Consider the following 18,869-nt stretch of genomic DNA (forward strand, 5'->3'; position numbering starts at 1 on the left):
AGGTTCATCCAGGTTTAGGGCCACTTTGCATGATTTTATGCAATAAGCCACTTAATGCTTACTGCCTCTTCCAGGCAAATTGGTTCCACTGTATCTCCAGGCATCTTCAAAACATTCTGGGTGGTGGCTTGTGGCAGCTCATGTATGGGTTGTTCTGATTGGTGGGCGGGCACATACAAAACTCCGGAGAAGCCACCCTATAGAGGAAGTACAAAATAGTTCCATGGAAGGTATATTGTATGAAACAGCCTTTAGAAAGGTAGAATGGTGATGATAGTGAAACATATTGCTGATTAATTTCACATTTTTTCTCAATATTATACCTCTTTTCTTATCACAGTTGTAATTTGAGTGATTATTTTGTATCTATTTGAATTGGAGTATGTGCAAAAAACTTGATTCACTTATCTTGCTGCCATTTCATTACAAAATTTAAAGGCATTTAGCTCCTTAACTTATTTGATCTTTTCCAACTTCAGAGTTTTTAAAGAAAAAGGTTTTATTGCTTTAGGCAAAGCAATTTTCTGTGCACAATCATTATTGTGGAATGAAAACTCAGAATTGAGTAGACAAATCTGATTATGGAGTGAACATACAGAATAACACAAACATGCACTTCTTGTGTCATAATCGTAATTTATTTAGTGTTCTAGCAGTCCAGGAAGGAATGCAGGAAAACTGCCTTATACTGACTCAGACCATTCATCCTTGTAGCTCGCTGTTGTCTACATTGACTAGCAAGTGGTTATCCAGGGTTCTTGCCCAGCCCCACCTGAATGTAAGATCCATCTTGAGAGATCCTACTCCACCTGCCCCTGCCAAATGCATTTGAGTCCCTTTTAGTTCTGGTTATAGAATAGCCTTTCCAGGGAGTCTGGTACAATTTTTGTAGTATTTTAAGCACTGAGTGAAGAGCTTTCCATTCACGTAGGGCTTTTACATATTTTTGTTAGGCTGTGCTTCATTTTAAATTCATTTTAATTTTGGGGGTGCAAAGTTCTTTTTTTAAAAAAACCCAGTTGTATAGTTTTACTCTTTAATGGGTTTATGGTTTCCACTATAGTTCAACTTTTTAAAAACTTACTTATTGTAACTCACCTAGAGAACTTTGTTAAGTGGAGGCAGACAATGTCATAATAAATACCAGAAAGTGCTGGGATTGAACATGGACCTTCTGCATTCAAAGCATGTACTCTACTGTTCAGCTATGGCACCCCCCCCCAATATTTAGTGCATGACAATATCCAACACACACACACACTCACACTCACTTGATCTTGGACCTATTATTCAACCTAGGCAAGGAGGAGAACTGACCGTTATCCTCGTTAAGGCAAGCCTTCATGTACTCAAAGATTTATCAAGGTAGTATGTCATATGTATAAGAAGGCATTAATTTAACAGTATCCAGACAAAAGAACTGAAATCTGTCAAAATATGTTTCAGATGTGCAGAGTGGTCTCTATTGTCATTTGCTTGTAGCGGTTTTGTTACCTTGAATTATTGGATTTTGACTTTTAATGGAGGTTTACTATGTAACTGAAATTAAAGCATAGGTCCTCTGTAAGTTCAGAAAAACATACCCAAAAATATTTTCACATACAGGCTTTTAACTAGTTTAGATTTCCTTTTCCATTCCAGATATAGATGGTGTGCTTATAACCAGAATATATGTCTACTGGATTGGATCCAAAGTTGTTTGTTTGAGTCGAAGGCAGTTATGCACTTGCAGGAAGGTCCCTCCAATTGTTAACTGTTCTGTTTTCATTTTGTAGTTTCCTGTGCCACTAGTATCTTACAGAGGGTCAGCCAACTATTAGGAACATTTTTTTGCAGAGGGAGACTCAGACAGTGGGCAAGTGTTCTGTTCATGAAACTGAAATTAGTATTGAAGCCCATATCTGTGACCCCAGAACAGTTGTAATCATTTTATTTTGTCTAGATGTTAATTCTAAACAGTGGCTCATAGAATCTTTCATAGAATTGTAGAGTTGGAAGGGACCCTGAGACTCCCTGCAATGGCAAAGATCACAGAAATGTATATGGAAATGTGTATGTTAGTGATGAGTAATCTGTCTCTTCTTGCAGATGTCCCCCTCGTACCTTTTTGCCAGCACTGTGCAAAATATTCCTTGATGAAAGTGCTCCTGACAATGTATTGGAGGTAACAGCTCGTGCTATAACTTATTATTTGGATGTATCAGCGGAATGCACTCGACGGATTGTGGGAGTGGATGGTGCTATCAAAGCACTTTGTAATCGTTTAGTAGTTGTTGAGCTTAACAACAGAACCAGCAGAGACTTGGCTGAGCAGTGTGTAAAGGTATGGTGTATTAATTTTCCTTCATCACAGAAAACAAAGCTCCATAATAAGAAAATGTTTTTTATAATAGTTGTCTACTTACAAGACCAGGACAGAATTGCTTTAAATTTTGATATCTTAAGCAAAACAATAAAACTTCTGCAAAAATATACCCTTATCCCAAACAGTCTCAAGTAGATGGCTTAGTGGACAAATTGTCTTGAAAAGTGGGAAATCTAATTGCATTTCCACAATTGCTATTAACATTATTTTTAAAAACCTGTGTGAGATCCTGTTTGTGGATCTTCTGCAACGTATCTTGCTTGGCGCCTAGATATTTGAACCTTGAGACTGCTAAAGTCATATATGACATAGCCCGTTAAAACTCATATGTCTTATCCAGTTACCTTAGGCTTCTGTATCTTCCAGACACAAACTGCTTCTGGTGTTCTAATATTAGATACGCATAACACTTTTTAAACCTGGGGCCATGTTCCGTTGTTAGAAAACTGTAAATGTGTAGGAGGCGCATGCCTGTGTGCTCCAGTTCCGCCCCCCCCCCACTTGCCAAGTTGAGCTTTAAGGTCTGAAAAGAGCTTGTATGTGTGTCAGCACAGGGCTCCTGATCATGGATTCACACATGCTTACAAACTCCCTTCAGATCTTTCTGTTCAACAGGGTAATGTTGGGGTGGAGGGGCAGGGCCAGCATACACAGCCCCCTATCTGTTACATGTTTATAGCTTTTTTGGCACCATGAGAGGTTTAATGCATTCATACTGATGATTTTGATCAATAATATTTTAAAATAAAAAGTGAATAAGCACTAGGAGAATTGAATTGGAAAGAATGCATGCTTTGTTGTATGATTGTCTGTGTAATTCCATTTTCATTCTAGGTGTTGGAACTCATCTGTACCCGTGAATCAGGCGCTGTGTTTGAAGCAGGGGGGTTGAACTGTGTGTTGACATTTATTCGTGACAGTGGGCACCTGGTTCATAAAGATACGTTGCATTCTGCTATGGCTGTAGTATCCAGACTCTGTGGAAAAATGGAACCTCAAGATTCCTCATTAGAAATTTGTGTTGAATCCCTCTCCAGTCTGTTAAAACATGAAGACCATCAGGTAAACAATTTAGAATATGTAATTGAAAAAGCACTGTAAATAGGTTACTCCAGAATTGAGAACTGTATAACAAATATTACAAAGAATTTAGTGCACATTGCCAGCACTGGCTAGTGCAAGTAAACAGTTGTATGGTTGTAGGATGTATGGTAGTAGGATTAATTTCAAGTAGCATGAAATCCTTGGCTCTAATGTAACTTTTAATTTTTATTCCTATGGGGAATTAGAGGGATTGCAGTTGGCTTTTTTATGGAAATGGGAAGGAAAAAAATGTTCTTTGGTGATCAGTAAACAGTGATCTGTTTACACTTTGTGCTTTAATTTATTTTCACATAAAGTGACATAAAAGCCAAAGAGTTGCACAAATGAAACCTTTGGGACTGCCATAGAACCTGCCTAATTTTTATGCAAACCCTTGCACAAGCTTTTGTGGAAGTAGTTATGGAAAAGCACTAGCTGCTATTTAAGCTTAAGATCGTGCACATTGTATCTCCTCCCCATTTTATCTTCACATAAATCCTGGTAGGTAGAAGAGAAAGTGATGTCAAAGGTCACCAGTGAGCTTTGTGGCTGAATGCAGATTTGAGCCTGGGTCTCCTGTGTTTTAGTCTGATACTTTTTACCACTATACCACAGTAACTCTCTAATGAGGATTCGTGGTATTCTTTCTTAGGTGCTAGGATTTGCACTTGAACAGTTGTGTGGATGCTGTTTGGGTCAGAGATTATTCATCCCACATATATCTGTAACGTAATGCTGTGTCTCATTTCCCCAATTACAATCCCTATTTAGGACTTGCATTAGAAAATGACTGTTGTCGTAAAAGAAATAATGCATAGCTAAAAAAGTACAGAAGCTGTGGATTGATATGAAACAGTGTTCTTGTATAATTTACTAAATGTCAATATTGATGCTTTTACTTTAAATTTTCTGTCTTTCAAATCTTTTTAATTATATGCTTTGTTCCTTCAGGTTTCAGATGGTGCACTGCGTTGTTTTGCTTCGTTGGCTGACCGATTTACACGCCGTGGAGTTGATCCAGCGCCATTAGCCAAACATGGACTAACTGAGGAGCTATTATCTCGAATGGCTGCAGCAGGTGGCACAGCTTCAGGACCATCTTCAGCCTGTAAACCTGGCCGGAGTAGCACAGGAGCACCATCTGCAACTGCAGATTCCAAATTAAGTAACCAGGTGTCAACTATTGTAAGCCTGTTATCAACACTCTGCAGAGGATCTCCAGTAGTAACACATGTAAGAATTTCTTTGTTAAATATCTATTTTTTAAAAAAAATATTAAGCTTTACTTCTTGGCAGATATTGTATGTATGTTCTTTGTTTCTTTAATTTTCTGTCATCATAAATAAGAATAAATTTGTGTAGACCTTCGTCTAGTTCACATTCTAAAATCCTTAAAATGTTAATTGTTACTGCTACATTTGAACTTTGCTTATGCTCCCTCCCTCAGCTCCTTTGGGAGGAAGGATGCAATGTAAATTGAAATAATAATAAATAATAAAAAAATTAGCTTTTTTATATGGAGATGCAATCCCTTTCTCATTGGATTTTCTAAAGTCCTGTATATTTTTATTGTTCAGACTTTTAATTATTTCCAGGATCTCCTAAGATCTGAGCTTCCAGATTCTATAGAGAGTGCATTGCAGGGTGATGAAAGATGTGTACTTGATACCATGCGTTTGGTAGATCTTCTTTTGGTGCTACTGTTTGAAGGACGGAAAGCCTTGCCAAAGTCTAGTGCTGGATCTACAGGCAGAATCCCAGGATTGCGTAGACTTGATAGTACTGGAGACCGTTCCCATCGGCAGCTGATAGATTGCATCCGCAGCAAAGATACCGATGCCCTAATAGATGCTATTGACACAGGTGGTAAGCAAATGACCTCTATTTGACATTGTAATTTCTAGTTTGCTTCTTAATGTTTATCTCTATAACGGATGGGCACTAAGAATAATATTTTTGTTGAAAATTATTTTTAGCTTGTTTGATATGCAGGGTAGAATACTGAGACTTAACATTTTGTTTTCATTTATATCGTTGCAAACATATAATGACACTTTCTTTTCCACTCCTCTAGCTTTTGAAGCAAATTTTATGGATGATGTAGGACAAACTCTCTTAAACTGGTCCTCTGCTTTTGGAACTCAGGAAATGGTAAACAAGGAAAAGAAACATTATTTTGATTTTCTGCATAAAGGAAATGGTACAAGTAAAAATAAACTGTTGCTCATCTGTAAACAGGTTGAATTTCTCTGTGAACGAGGTGCTGATGTTAATAGGGGTCAACGATCATCATCCTTACATTATGCAGCATGTTTTGGAAGACCTCAGGTAGCAAAGGTGATTTTTAAATATTTATCTTTTCTATCATAACAAATCATTCCATCCCTTATCAGCATTTAGACCAGCTGAAGTATGTCTTTTTTTAAAAGTGTTCTGTCCCTTAATACTTCATGTTTGGCATATGTGATTTTTATTTTTTGGAAACACATTTATTTAGTGTGTGTTTGTGCCCTTGGCAAGTATGAAAGTTGTGCAAAACTCTTCACAAAAACATAACAATGTAACATATCTCACCATCTCAATAGCTGCCTTCAGACAACCCTCAATGATCTGGATTATTTTGAGCAAGAGCAGTGTATATGTCCTCCTCCCTTCTGTAAAGCATTCCTTAGTTTTTGAAACAAAAACCAGTTTGCTATGATGTCTGAACCAGCAAATTAGTAGGAGTGCTTACTCCAAACTAGAATCAATTCTGATTTGGAGCAATACAGTGGTGCCTCGCAAGACGAAAAGAATCCGTTCTGTGATTCTCTTCATCTAGCGGTTTTTTCGTCTTGCGAAGCAAGCCCATTGACCTATTAGCGGCTTTTAGCGGCTTATCGGCTGATCGGATCAGCTGATAAGCGGCTTAGCGGCTTAGAAAAAGGGGGGGGGAACCCGCAGGAACTTGCAAGACATTGTCGTCTTGCGAAGCAAGCCCATAGGAAATTCGTTTTGCGAAGCACCTCCAAAACGGAAAACTCTTTCGTCTAGCGAGTTTTCCGTCTTGCGAGGCATTCGTCTTGCGGGGTACCACTGTAATTCAAACTGTAGCCAGCTGGTTTAGATATCACAACATACTGTGATTTGATTCAAATAGTAAGTAAGGGATGGTGCCCTTTAGGAGAGGGAGGGAGGAAGTCATTAATCTGTTCTGTACATAGTCAGAGGAACCTAAATTGTACCATTGACATACTGAGTAGCTTTTTTATTCCAGTAATTCTGGTAATAATAACTTGCTTTTAGACTCTCTTGCGACATGGTGCCAATCCAGATTTGAGAGATGAAGATGGAAAGACTCCTTTGGACAAAGCTCGTGAAAGAGGGCACAGTGAAGTAGTGGCTATTCTTCAATCTCCAGGTTAGTGTAAAAAGATTCCAGGCAGTTTTTGTCATAGTAAAGCATTGGTTGAATTTAAGTTGAATTTAATAAGGTAGAATTCAATCCGTGCCATAAGATAGCATTTTTTTTGAAAAAAATATACTGCTGAAATGTTAACAGTTTGATTATTTATTACCAGATTTTCTTGAAATAAACAGACTGCATTCAGCAATAAGCTCACTGTTGCCCTGTTTCAAAACAAATGGAACTAGTATAAGAGATTGTTTTTTCATGTAGCTATGACAGCCGAACGTCCAGAAAAAAATGCCATAATAGTCTGTGGCATAATATTTTTGTGGGGGTTAAGGCAGAAGAGTAACAACAGCCTGACATGGCAGTGTCTTGTCTCACTTCTTTCTGAAGCTTCACATGCAGCTATCAACTATGGTATGAGCAGGCCAACTGAAATCCTGCCGTAGGAGCAAGCAGACAAAAACAAAACATTTTAGGCGGTGGATGAGGAGGAGAATGGGTTGGGTTACAACCCTCTTCACGTGATAGAGGCAGGAAGGCAAGGGTTTTTCTTTAAGATTCTTTGTACTTCTGTAAAACTTGGGGTTCCTCCAGAGTCTGCCAATACCTCTGCCTTTGCATGGACGCTGCCTTTTCAGCTATATAACCATATGCATTCTTCCTCAAAGATAGGAAATAGAATATAAGATGTAGATCCTAATACTAGACAAATCTATAGTAGTGTATTGTGGAGATTCTTATCCTAGTCTGTATCTGCATTGGAAAGGAAATTGTTTATATATGGTTTCTTTAAAACAATTTTAAAACTCATAACAGTGTTAATAGTGTTCTACAATTATAGGTGACTGGATGTGTCCAGTTAACAAAGGCGATGAAAAGAAAAAGAAAGATTCAAACAAAGATGAAGAAGAATCAAATGAGCCCAGAGGTGATCCAGAAATGGCACCAATATATTTGAAAAGACTGCTGCCTGTGTTTGCTCAAACTTTTCAACAAACTATGCTGCCTTCAATAAGGTACAAAGGGGAAAGGGCTGTGTGTACATGTGGAGATTCACATGCTATATTGTGTGGCTAGAATACTTTCAAGGCTCTGGATTTTCAAGAATGACCAAGCCAAAAGCAAAGCAAAATCTGGATGATTTATATTTGGTGGTATGCTGAATGGAATTCGAAAAACGCAAATCAGCAATGTCCCAACTCCAAGTCCAGCTTGTAGCTTGGCCAGAGTCAGAATATTTTGTTACCTGATGATAACAATAGACAGCATGTAAAGTGGGTAGCAATTCAATGCATTTACCAATGTGTTGTGCTCTTCTAAGTATGTATGTTTCCCGTTTCATTCTTTAAAATATCATTTCTCTCTCTTTCTAAAAGGAAAGCAAGTCTTGCTCTCATTAGAAAAATGATTCATTTTTGTTCTGAAGCTCTTCTAAAAGAGGTTTGTGATTCTGATGCTGGGCATAATTTGCCTACTGTTCTGGTAGAGATCACTGCTACTGTTCTAGATCAAGAGGTAATTGTTATCTTTCTATTTATTTTCTTTTCTAATGATATCAGTTTAGTTTTTATGTGTGGTGGAGCATTGAAATGCTTAGTTCAGGAAGTTACTGGAAGTTTAAGAACAAATTAGATGTGCCTCTGAATAGATTAGATTAAGTGGATTCAATATAAGAAGCAAAGAGATTGATTGTGGTGCTTCGTATAGAAATATCTCATTGGAATTGGGATTAATTGTGATTCCCTGTTGGGTGTACAGTAGGTTTGTTAATCTGTGAAATGTCCCTACATTTCTTGTCTCGGGAAGGATTACTTCTCAAAAATTAGACTTAACACTTTCCTGCAGTGGTATGGCCATGAGTGATTGCCTTTCTGTTGGGAGTGGTGGGTGTTAATTATGTAATAAATGTTTAACTGTACATCAAGATATACAGTGAATTACTGTACATCCCTATTATTTTACTTCTGTGCAACTTTACAGGATGACGATGATGGCCACTTGCTAGCATTACAGATTATAAGAGATTTGGTTGATAAAGGAGGCGACCTGTTCTTGGATCAGCTCGCTAGGCTTGGTGTGATAAGTAAAGTTTCAACTTTGGCAGGACCAACTTCTGACGATGAGAATGAAGAAGAATCTAAACCAGAGAAAGTAAGTACGCAATATTTGAATGCTGTCTGGGATTCCTTAATGTGACTAAATATCAGTGAAAAGTACATTAAATTCTAGTAATGGGCTGCTGGACCTAATGTGTTAACACTCATTTAAGAAACTTTTTTGGTGCTGCAGTCTGTTGCCTTCTGCTTGGATAGGAGAGAAAAGGGCAAACTTTGTGTCTCTAGTATGCTTTTAAGATACAGTGGTACCTCGGGTTACATACACTTCAGGTTACAGACTCTGCTAACCCAGAAATAGTACCTCGGGTTAAGAACTTTGCTTCAGGATGAGAACAGAAATCATGCAGCTGGAGTGGGAGGCCCCATTAGCTAAAGTGGTGCTTTAGGTTAAGAACAGTTTCAGGTTAAGAACAGACCTCCGGAACGAATTAAGTATGTAACCAGAGGTACCACTGTACCAGTTTTTAAGTGTCTTTCTGTATATTGTATGCAGACAGTGTCAGCTGAAATTCTAAGTGTTTCTGTAAGAATGTAGCCTGCAGGTATACCTGTTGCGTTTTACAATGTATTACGGATCCCTTAAGGAATTCCACAGTGAATGAATTTAAACTATCTTGCTTTATAAAAAACTTCCTGCCAGTAGCACCTTAAAGACCAACTAAGTTAGTTCTTGGTATGAGCTTTCGTGTGCATGCATACTTCTTCAGATGTATCTGAAGAAGTGTGCATGCACATGAAAGCTCATACCAAGAACTAACTTAGTTGGTCTTTAAGGTGCTACTGGCAGGATTTTTTTTTATTTTGACTATGGCAGACCAACACGGCTACCTATCTGTATCTTGCTTTACAGGAAGACGAACCTCAAGAAGATGCTAAAGAGTTGCAGCAGGGTAAACCCTATCACTGGAGAGACTGGTCAATCATTAGGGGAAGAGACTGCTTGTATATTTGGAGTGATTCTGCAGCTTTGGAGCTATCAAATGGTAGCAATGGCTGGTTCAGATTTATCTTGGATGGGAAGCTAGCTACAATGTATTCCAGTGGCAGCCCTGAAGGAGGATCTGATAGTTCAGGTACAATGTTGTTCTCAACTAATACTTTAAAGATATCATAAGAATCTTACATTTTATATATTTGATTTTGAGACATTCTTTTTTACAGGAATTGGCTCACTAAATAGTAAAGGATGTAAACAGGTGGAAGGTGGTCAGTTTATTGTGATGCTTTTGTCAATTAGCATGTGACAGCAACTGACTTCTTTGTAACTGTGTTCAGTGAACATCTTAGCTTCATTCTGTCTTCATTTCTTTCCATGCATACTAATATTAGTCAAACAGTAATTAAAAGGCAATATTTAGTGGTAATCCACTGCATTTCAGGTAAAGCAAGTTGGAATGATGATGACGTGGCTTGCAACTTGCTAGCAGAATGAAATTGCATGTGTGTGAAAAGTGGTGCAAAGTTTCTCATCAGGTGGATCAGAACTGAGAAACTGAAAGACATTGAGCTAGAAGTTTCACATTGTACTTAAGCTATCTGTAGCTCTTCAACATAGTTGATATTGCTTGCTGCCCCCTTTTCACTGCCAAGTGTGCAGTGAATTGTAAGATTGCTTTATTCCGTTGAACAATTGCTGTAATAGATCTTCTGATTCAAATTCTCAGGAAATTGCTTTTTCCAGTAGTGTGAGGCTACAGGCTGGTTCTGATGCTTTGGTCAAAGCCTTTCTGTTCAGTTCTTAAACTCTACTTATTCATAAAATAGCTTTTTAATTATCTCATGCTAATTTTATCAGTTTTTAGATTTGAGGTGATAGAATTTAAAGCAATAGCAACATAAGGCTATAGCAACATAACTTGGCAGTATAATTTTCAGCTATTTTTTCTGATCTGCAGGGATCATGTAAATGCAAAGCCAGCTATCTCTGCTTTCATATTCACTTTTTGACACCTTATCAGTTGTGATAGATATTTCATTTATAATGGATACCTGTTTAAAATGCTGGACTATAGAGACCTGGTAAAGTAGTAGGCTGGCTACATGAGTTTCTGAGATTTGGGCCTAAGGACAATGGAATGGGAGCCAGAGATAGGAGCCAGCCAGACTAGCTGACCGTTTGCCCATGCAAATCCCATATCTGCTGCAAGGGTTTGATAGTCCTTTCAGGTCAGGCCAATCAGCTGGCTGTTTAGGGAGCAGCCTCAGAACCTAAAAAGAGTTCCTAGCCTCCTTCGCCTGGGAACTTTTTTTTTTTTTTTTGGTCACACTGCATGGCTTAACACAAGGCACAGTAAAACTCTTGATTTGAAGGTTCCCAGTTACTTGTGACAAAAACACTTGTAGTCAGAGATTATATCATTCTTGTAAATATCCTAGGTCAGGCATGGCCAAACTTGGCTCTCCAGCTGTTTTGAGACTACAATTCCCATCATCCCCGACTACTGGTCCTGTTAGCTAGGGATGATGGGAGTTGTAGTCCTAAAACAGCTGGAAGGCCAAGTTTGGCCATGTCTGTCCTAGGTGATGAATTACTTGTCAGTCTACAAAAGAAAACAGGCAGCCAAAAAGTAAAGGAGTGAATTATACATATTTGGGAGACTGCCCTGGTACACAGAAGTATAGAAGCTTGTAAACTTAAAGGTCAATCCCCTCTACCTGCTCAGAAAAATACTGTGAACTTCCAGGGTGGAGAGCATTGAGTGAGAATGGGGAAATATAGTAAGTAATCTTATTGTCTGGAGAGGAAATTTATGAGTTAACATTGAATGCCTAAGATTGTTCTTTTTACATTTTTGTGAGGGATGGAGCATAACAAGCTGTGATAGCATTACTTATGTGATTTTGCATTTCTGCATAGTGCCATTGTTATAATGGAAACCTCAGCAGTTGTATATAGTCATTGTGCATATGAAAGCACAACTTGAAAAAAGTAGGGCTTCCATGAAAGTCTAACCGGTTCTTGAGATGATGGTATGAGGCCATATGAACCAGCCCTAAATGTCTACTGAAGGTACTTTGGACATGACCATATAGCAAAACTCAACTTCATTAGCTGTCAGTAGTGTCTACCCAATCAACATGGGTAATGTGTATTTTATCATTTAGACATTGTAATGAATTTTATTTTCAAAGAAAGATAAATTAAAAATGTAGTAGTAAATACATAAACATAAAATGTATTTATATGTTACACAGTTATGTACAACACACAACATTGACATTTTTGCTATTAAAGCAGTTAATTACAGTTCCCAGAATTCCATACTACAACTCTGCATTTGGTTTTCTTTTCCTATTAAATCAATTCTTTTTTCTTTAGTTCCAAAATTTGGATGCTTCCATTCTCCATAAAATCCAAGGTTTTTTCCCCTAGATGCATTTCATTTAGTAGAAATGGATTTTAACAACTAGCTCAGTTTATTCAGTTTGTTTATATTTAATCATTATGTAATATAATGATTTCCAAAACATAAAACTTTCACCATTGGCCAGTAGACATTTTCTGTTGTCCTATATTGTGATATTGGAGGCCGGTGAAAAATATCTATCCTGAGAACTTGAATCTACAACATAATTTTGCATCGAATGCCCACCCATTTTGCTTCATGGAAACTAAACTATTACTTTCTGATAGTTAAAAGTCAAATACTAGTTAGCCTTTACTTCTTTTTGTGTGTGTTTTTTAACAGAAAGTCGAAGTGAATTTTTAGAGAAGTTACAGAGAGCCCGAAGCCAGGTGAAACCATCCACAACAAGCCAGCCAATTTTATCTGTCCCAGGCCCAGCTAAACTCACAGTGGGGAATTGGTCTCTTACGTGTCTAAAGGAAGGAGAAATTGCTATTCACAATTCAGATGGTCAGCAAGCTACAATATTAAAAGAAGATCTTCCAGGTTTTGTCTTTGAGTCCAATAGAGGAACTAAACATTCATTTGCTGCTGAAACCTCTTTAGGTGAGTATGTAGATATGTGTAAAAAGGTAATTGCATGTATATATCTACAGTGGCTCGGTCAGAAATTACATTCTTTTTTCAATAAATCTGGTTTGAAGGGAACACTTAAGCCATAATTTCCTGGTTTGGATGCCCTGGCCATCTGGCCAATACTATGGAATTTACAGCTCCAAGAAGTAATGATGGTGTCCAGCTAGAATGGTTTTAAAAGAGGATTATACTTATGACTCCAAATCCAGATTATACTTTCTATGGGGGATAAAGCTATCAATGGCTATGTTCTGCCTCCACCATCGGATGCAATATGACTCTGTATACCGATTACTAGGAAACCCAAATGGGGAGTGTTTTCTTTTGTGGCTTCCAATAGACAACTAGTTGGCCACTTCAGGAACAGGATGCTAGACTAGATGTGCCATTAGCCTGATCCAGTAGATGGTTCTTGTCTTCTTAAACTGGTTTAACAGACCAGGGAAACCTTACATTAAACATGCTTGCAAGGGCAGAGGGGAGAAGATACACATGGGGTCCCAGTGTATTCCTGATCTAGCAAACTGTGATATGTTAGACTAGGATTGTAATGTCTAAACTGCCAGTGTAGGGGTAACACCATCACCATCATTTTTATTTTCCACCTGTTGCCAGAAGCAACAGAACCCAATCTTAAACAACTCCTAACCCACAATAATACTGCAACCAGAGTTAACACGGACACTGGCACCAGAGCTGCAATAAACCCAGATGCCAACTTTGTTGCCACATACACCCGGACAACACCATTACTGGCCCCAACAACATCACACATACCATCTCGGGACTATTTAATTGCTCATCATCTAACATTGTGTATGCCATCAAATGCCAACAGTGTCCTTCAGCTCTCTATATTGGACAAACAGGACAAACCTTACGCCAAAGAATAAACGGACATAAATCAGACATCAAGAATCATAAAACAGAGAAACCAGTAGGAGAACACTTCAATCTCCCAGGACATTCTATACAAGATCTCAAAGTAGCTGTTTTACTACAAAGGAATTTCAGAAATAGACTGGAAAGAGTAGCTGCTGAATTGCAACTCATTACCAAACTTAAAACCATGGAGAGACCTGGTCTGAACAGAGACATTGGATTCTTATCTCATTATACATGACTAAGCCATTTTTCACCTTCTCACCCCTTGCCTTTTCCTGTAATACCTATTGCAGTCGTTAAGAGTCGTCAACAGGCTCATCTCAGCTATCTGCCAATCACCCATTCCCACCACCCTTCTTAGTAATACCCCTCCCCACCTTCTCACTATATAGAAGGATCTGGCAACTTCGGTTTCAGTGTATCTGAAGAAGTGTGCATGCACACGAAAGCTCATACCAAGAACTAACATAGTTGGTCTTTAAGGTGCTACTGGAAGGAATTTTTTTATTTTGACTGTTGCCAGAAGGTCCCTGGTGGGTTACAACAATATAAAATACAGCATTTAAAACAGTGTGAAACAAATTGCAATCACAACTGGAATGGATCCTAAAAATATACCTTAAGTGTCAAAGCCAGGTTAAAGAGAGATGTTTTCAGCATACAATGAAGTTGCCAGATGCACCTCTGTAAAGAGGGAATTCCATAACTTAAGGGTTTCCAGAGAGAATGCCTTCTTCAGGGTCACACAGACCCAACCTCTGAGTGTGATGGAACTACCAAGAAGGCCAGGCCCTCTTTGCTGATCTGAAAACAGGAGAGGGGTTGTAGGCAAGGAGGCAATCATTCAGTTATTTGGGGGCCTAAGTCGTATAGGACTTGAAACAGTAGTGTGAGCACCTTGAATTGGGCACAGAAATGAACTGGCAACATAATATCCTGGATATTTTGCAGGATCAGAATTTGTGACCGGTTGGACTGGCAAAAGGGGAAGAAAGGCAAAATCAAAGTCGGAAAAAACCAAACAAAAGGTTAGTATGTTTTTAAAACATTTTAATGGAGAATTTGGATTTCAGTTTGTTACTTTCTGTATTGCTTCTTGTACATGCTAGCTGCTGGCTTGAGGTGGTTTAGATACTTAGCCTATCTATGTTTAAAAAGCATATAAATTAATTCTCACTTCTGTGATGAGATCAGTTAAAGGATTTGTTAGAGCAGTGGTGAGGAGGTTTCAGCCAAGTTAGGTACGCCAGGCCTCCCCTTCAGCCAAGCCTACTTGCCCTACACCTGCAGAGCAGATTTTGAAGCAGATGGGGGAGTTCTGTTGCATGAGTAGTACTGCATTCATGCAACATTAGATCAAAACTTGTTTTTCCACTTGCATCAATATTTAGAGTGACTCACTTGAAATCTAAAGTCCATTCAAAAATGCATTAATACATTAGTATTAATTGAGGTCAGCCTCAAGAAGCAACAGATTACAGAAGATATCACTAAGAATTATAGTTCCTCAAAGACCTTTGTTTCCAACCCTCCCCCCCCAAAAAAAAGTTTTTCAGAGATTTATTGTCCCCCTCTGCTGATGAAAGGCTCTTTCATCCAGTAGAATTTTCCATTAGTGGAAAGTGAGGGGGAGAGGAGGTTATTCCCCTCTCCCTCTGCAGCCCACCTCCCTGCACTCTCCCATCAGATCAACAGGGCAGGGGGACCCTTTGGAACAGTGTGGTGGCGGTGGCAGCAGCAGCAGCAAGGGACTGCAAGAGAAAGGGGGAATTTGTGGAAACCCCCCCCTTTAAACTCCCAGAAGCCTCTACTGAATCATAGAGCCCTCTGTTATTGGGAGGTACACAGCTGACTGCATCTCCCAGTGAATGAAGGTGCCTTTCAGACATCCTTGGGAAGACTGGGGGCAGGGAGGCAACATGAAAAAAAAAGTGTGTTCTAAAAACTCTTGAATAAGTCATCACCTGGAACAAGACTTCAGAAGATGGCTTGAACAGATGGATAAAGTTCATTTGGGAGACCTTCAAGCAGATTGTTTATGACTTTATGGTATGGTACAAAGGTAGCATTTTGGATTGGGTCTGAAAATAAGTTGGGGAAATGCACTTCTTAAAAACACATCAAATCTGTAGCCATAACATTTAGCAGACAGCCTTGAGCAAAGTCCCCAATGGACTTTGGTTTAACAAACCAAGATTAATGGGGTTCTTAGGGGAAATGTAACTGACATCCTGACTTGTGGGTGCGGGGGATAGTTCAGTGCTAGAGCCCATGTTTTGTAGATAAAGGTTTCCATATTCCATCTTTGGCAGCTCCATTTACAAAAGCATTTCAAATGGTAAAGCCGAAAACATCCTTGGCTATCATTGTAGACAAAATCATACAAAGCATTCTGACTCAATTGTAAGTTACTTATGTACTGTCATTCCAAGCGAATCTAATCCAGGGTTGGCATTCATAAATATCAATAAAATATTTCATTTGGTTTGAAATGCTGCCAAGGAGTGTGGTGGAGTCTCCTACTTTGGAGGTCTTTAAGCAGAGGCTTGACAACCATATGTCAGGAGTGCTCTGATGGTGTTTCCTGCTTGGCAGGGGGTTGGACTCGATGGCCCTTGTGGTCTCTTCCAACTCTATGATTCTATGATTCTATGAAATTGTAAATTCATCCTGATTTCTTAAATGATGCTCAGGTACGGACTATGGCAAGAGACTTGTACGATGACCATTTCAAAGCTGTCGAAAGTATGCCTAGAGGTGTAGTTGTAACACTGAGGAACATAGCAACACAATTAGAATCTTCATGGGAGCTCCATACAAATAGGCAGGTAAGTATTATTGAGTAAATTGCAGTGGTAAGCGTAATTTGCTGCTGTTGTTAATGTTGACTTGATTCAGACATAAAAATTAATCCACCTGTCTTCGTCTGATGGTATTGGCAGATTCTCCAAGTGAGTTTAGAAGCATTTCCAGGTTACTTTTAACTTGGGCTGTTGACAGCTGCTCATAATACTAAGCCCAGGTCAAAGTGGGCCACAGGAATTTGCATATGAAATAGGGTGAGTGGCAGATAACAGCAGCCTGATCTGGAAATGGTAGTTTTAAATCTGCACCATGCTATGTGAAGTGTACTGCTTACTGTGTGTATGCAGTACTTTTTTGTGAAGTTCTTGTTTCCGCAGTTAGACTACTGTTGTGTAATACCATAAAGTGAATGGAGCCACTATTATCTGATTTTCTTTTTCAGTTTATTGAGGGAGAAAACACTTGGCGAGATTTAATGAAGACTGCTCTGGAAAACTTAATTGTCCTTCTGAAGGATGAAAATACTATTTCACCATATGAAATGTGCAGCAGTGGCTTGGTGCAGGCTCTTCTTACTGTTTTGAATAATGTAAGTTTTATTGCAGAATGAGGGAATGAGGGGAACTTCGGAGCCAAGGAGCCAAGTCTTTATTCACAGCCATGAAGTTAACTGGCTGATCTTGGACCAGTTAACTTCATCTTTCAGCCTAACTTAACCTCGTGAGGTGGTTGTGAGGATGAAGGAAGGATAACTGTGTATGTCACCTGAGCTTTGGGGGGCAGGGCAGGTGGAGAGTGCAGTGAAACTGTATTAATCACAGTTAATGTAGAAGGTTTTGAATTTTCTTAAGGAATATCTACAGTGTAGTCTATTAGCTGTGAGAAATGATTTCACTTAAACTTAACCTAAAAAAGAACAGGGGTCAAGAGACATGAAGCTCTGTTTGCACCAGCACTGTTAACCTAGTGCTGCTCTAGTGGTCTAACCATGCCTTGGACAGACAGTGCTGCCCATAAAACAAAGGAGAGTTTTCAGAGGGAAGATGCAGCCTGGCAATCAGACTATAAACACTTGTTTTACTTTCATTAAATCACATAGCAAATATCAGAAGAGGTGAAGAAGGCGAAGATTTTAAAAATGCTGGGAATGGTGCTGTTAGGATAGGTGGGTGTTGTTAACACTTGCTGTTTCTTTGCCCTCAATAGGGCTGCACATTTATTTCTCATTGCAAGAGCTGAACAGTTCAGGTTGATAGTCTTTGGAGCAACAGGAGACTGTCACTCACTGTCACAATTTTTATTACAAACTTCAGTGCATTCCAGAATAAGATACTTGTCTTTCTGAATCAAAAATTATTTTTTGTTCTTCCTCAAAACTTGTGTGATTTATGCATCTGACTTCTCCCCATTTCTCATTGTCACTTTGTCAGGCGGTACTTGAGAAGTTGGTTTTCTCCTTGTGTAATGAGTTAAGTTAGCCATAATGGCCTAATCCCAAATTTTGAGCAGCCATTCTTTTAACAATTCCCTCTTTTTCATTTAGAATGTGGATTTTGATTTGAAACAAGATTGTAGTCAGCTAGTGGAAAGAATAAATGTATTCAAAACAGCTTTCAGTGAAAATGAAGATGATGAAAGGTAATTTTGTTGTTCCTGGAAAAATAATGTGTGCACACAACTATTTTTTATACTTGTCTTTCAATAGTAAAAGGCATATTGGTCTTGGACTAGAACATAACTTGCTGCTTTTTGTATTTAAATTGCCCGGTGTTTACCGCATCAGTGTTGCTTTGCAGTTGTAGATCCCATTTAAACAGAGTATTAGTTATTGAATAATGCATATACTGTACTGTGTTTCGGCCCTCACAAGGCCCCCAAGATAATTTTGCTGGAATAACAACACAATAATGTTACAATAAAAAATGAGAGTGGTAAAACCACATTGCAGTAATCTAACCTAGTGGAGATGTAAGGTATGTGTAACTATCGTCAGATCTCCTTATCTCAGATTCTCCAAGCAATATTTTATAATTAAAAATTGCTTTGAGCTTTGATATGTAGTACAAAGCATTTTAAACATTGCTTAAGCTGATCTAGAAAAAATTAAAGTGTTGACGTTTGATGAATCAATGCACCTGGCTTTGATTCAGACATATGCCAAATCATGCATTATTGCTGTGATAACAAGCAAGCATGAACAGGAAGTTCTACAGTTTCCATGCACAGCATATAATATT

The 18,869-nt window shown here is 38.6% G+C and overlaps 1 protein-coding gene across 50 annotated transcripts in view; it reads left to right on the forward strand.

Annotated features, from left to right (window-relative positions):
- The window catches only part of HECTD1 (HECT domain E3 ubiquitin protein ligase 1), a 71,489-nt gene that overhangs the window by 20,729 nt on the left and 31,891 nt on the right, over positions 1 to 18,869 (forward strand). For 14 of the 50 annotated variants that reach the window (XM_083504873.1, XM_083504906.1, XM_083504877.1 and 11 more), the window contains exons 3-18: positions 2,089 to 2,323; positions 3,200 to 3,427; positions 4,400 to 4,681; positions 5,044 to 5,314; positions 5,523 to 5,599; positions 5,687 to 5,785; positions 6,734 to 6,848; positions 7,684 to 7,858; positions 8,219 to 8,357; positions 8,823 to 8,993; positions 9,810 to 10,032; positions 12,649 to 12,912; positions 14,779 to 14,855; positions 16,521 to 16,655; positions 17,075 to 17,221; positions 18,176 to 18,270. In XM_083504873.1, coding sequence (XP_083360999.1) covers positions 2,089 to 2,323; positions 3,200 to 3,427; positions 4,400 to 4,681; positions 5,044 to 5,314; positions 5,523 to 5,599; positions 5,687 to 5,785; positions 6,734 to 6,848; positions 7,684 to 7,858; positions 8,219 to 8,357; positions 8,823 to 8,993; positions 9,810 to 10,032; positions 12,649 to 12,912; positions 14,779 to 14,855; positions 16,521 to 16,655; positions 17,075 to 17,221; positions 18,176 to 18,270 — 2,733 coding nt within the window. Of the gene's footprint in view, positions 1 to 2,088; positions 2,324 to 3,199; positions 3,428 to 4,399; positions 4,682 to 5,025; positions 5,315 to 5,522; positions 5,600 to 5,686; positions 5,786 to 6,733; positions 6,849 to 7,683; positions 7,859 to 8,218; positions 8,358 to 8,822; positions 8,994 to 9,809; positions 10,033 to 10,120; positions 10,166 to 12,648; positions 12,913 to 14,778; positions 14,856 to 16,520; positions 16,656 to 17,074; positions 17,222 to 18,175; positions 18,271 to 18,869 lie in introns of all 50 variants that reach the window. The other 36 variants (XM_083504905.1, XM_083504908.1, XM_083504868.1 and 33 more) reach the window with 7 other exon arrangements.

Source organism: Podarcis liolepis, assembly GCF_965112155.1.
Source record: "Podarcis liolepis genome assembly, chromosome: 1".
NCBI classification, from domain to species: Eukaryota; Metazoa; Chordata; class Lepidosauria; order Squamata; family Lacertidae; genus Podarcis; species Podarcis liolepis.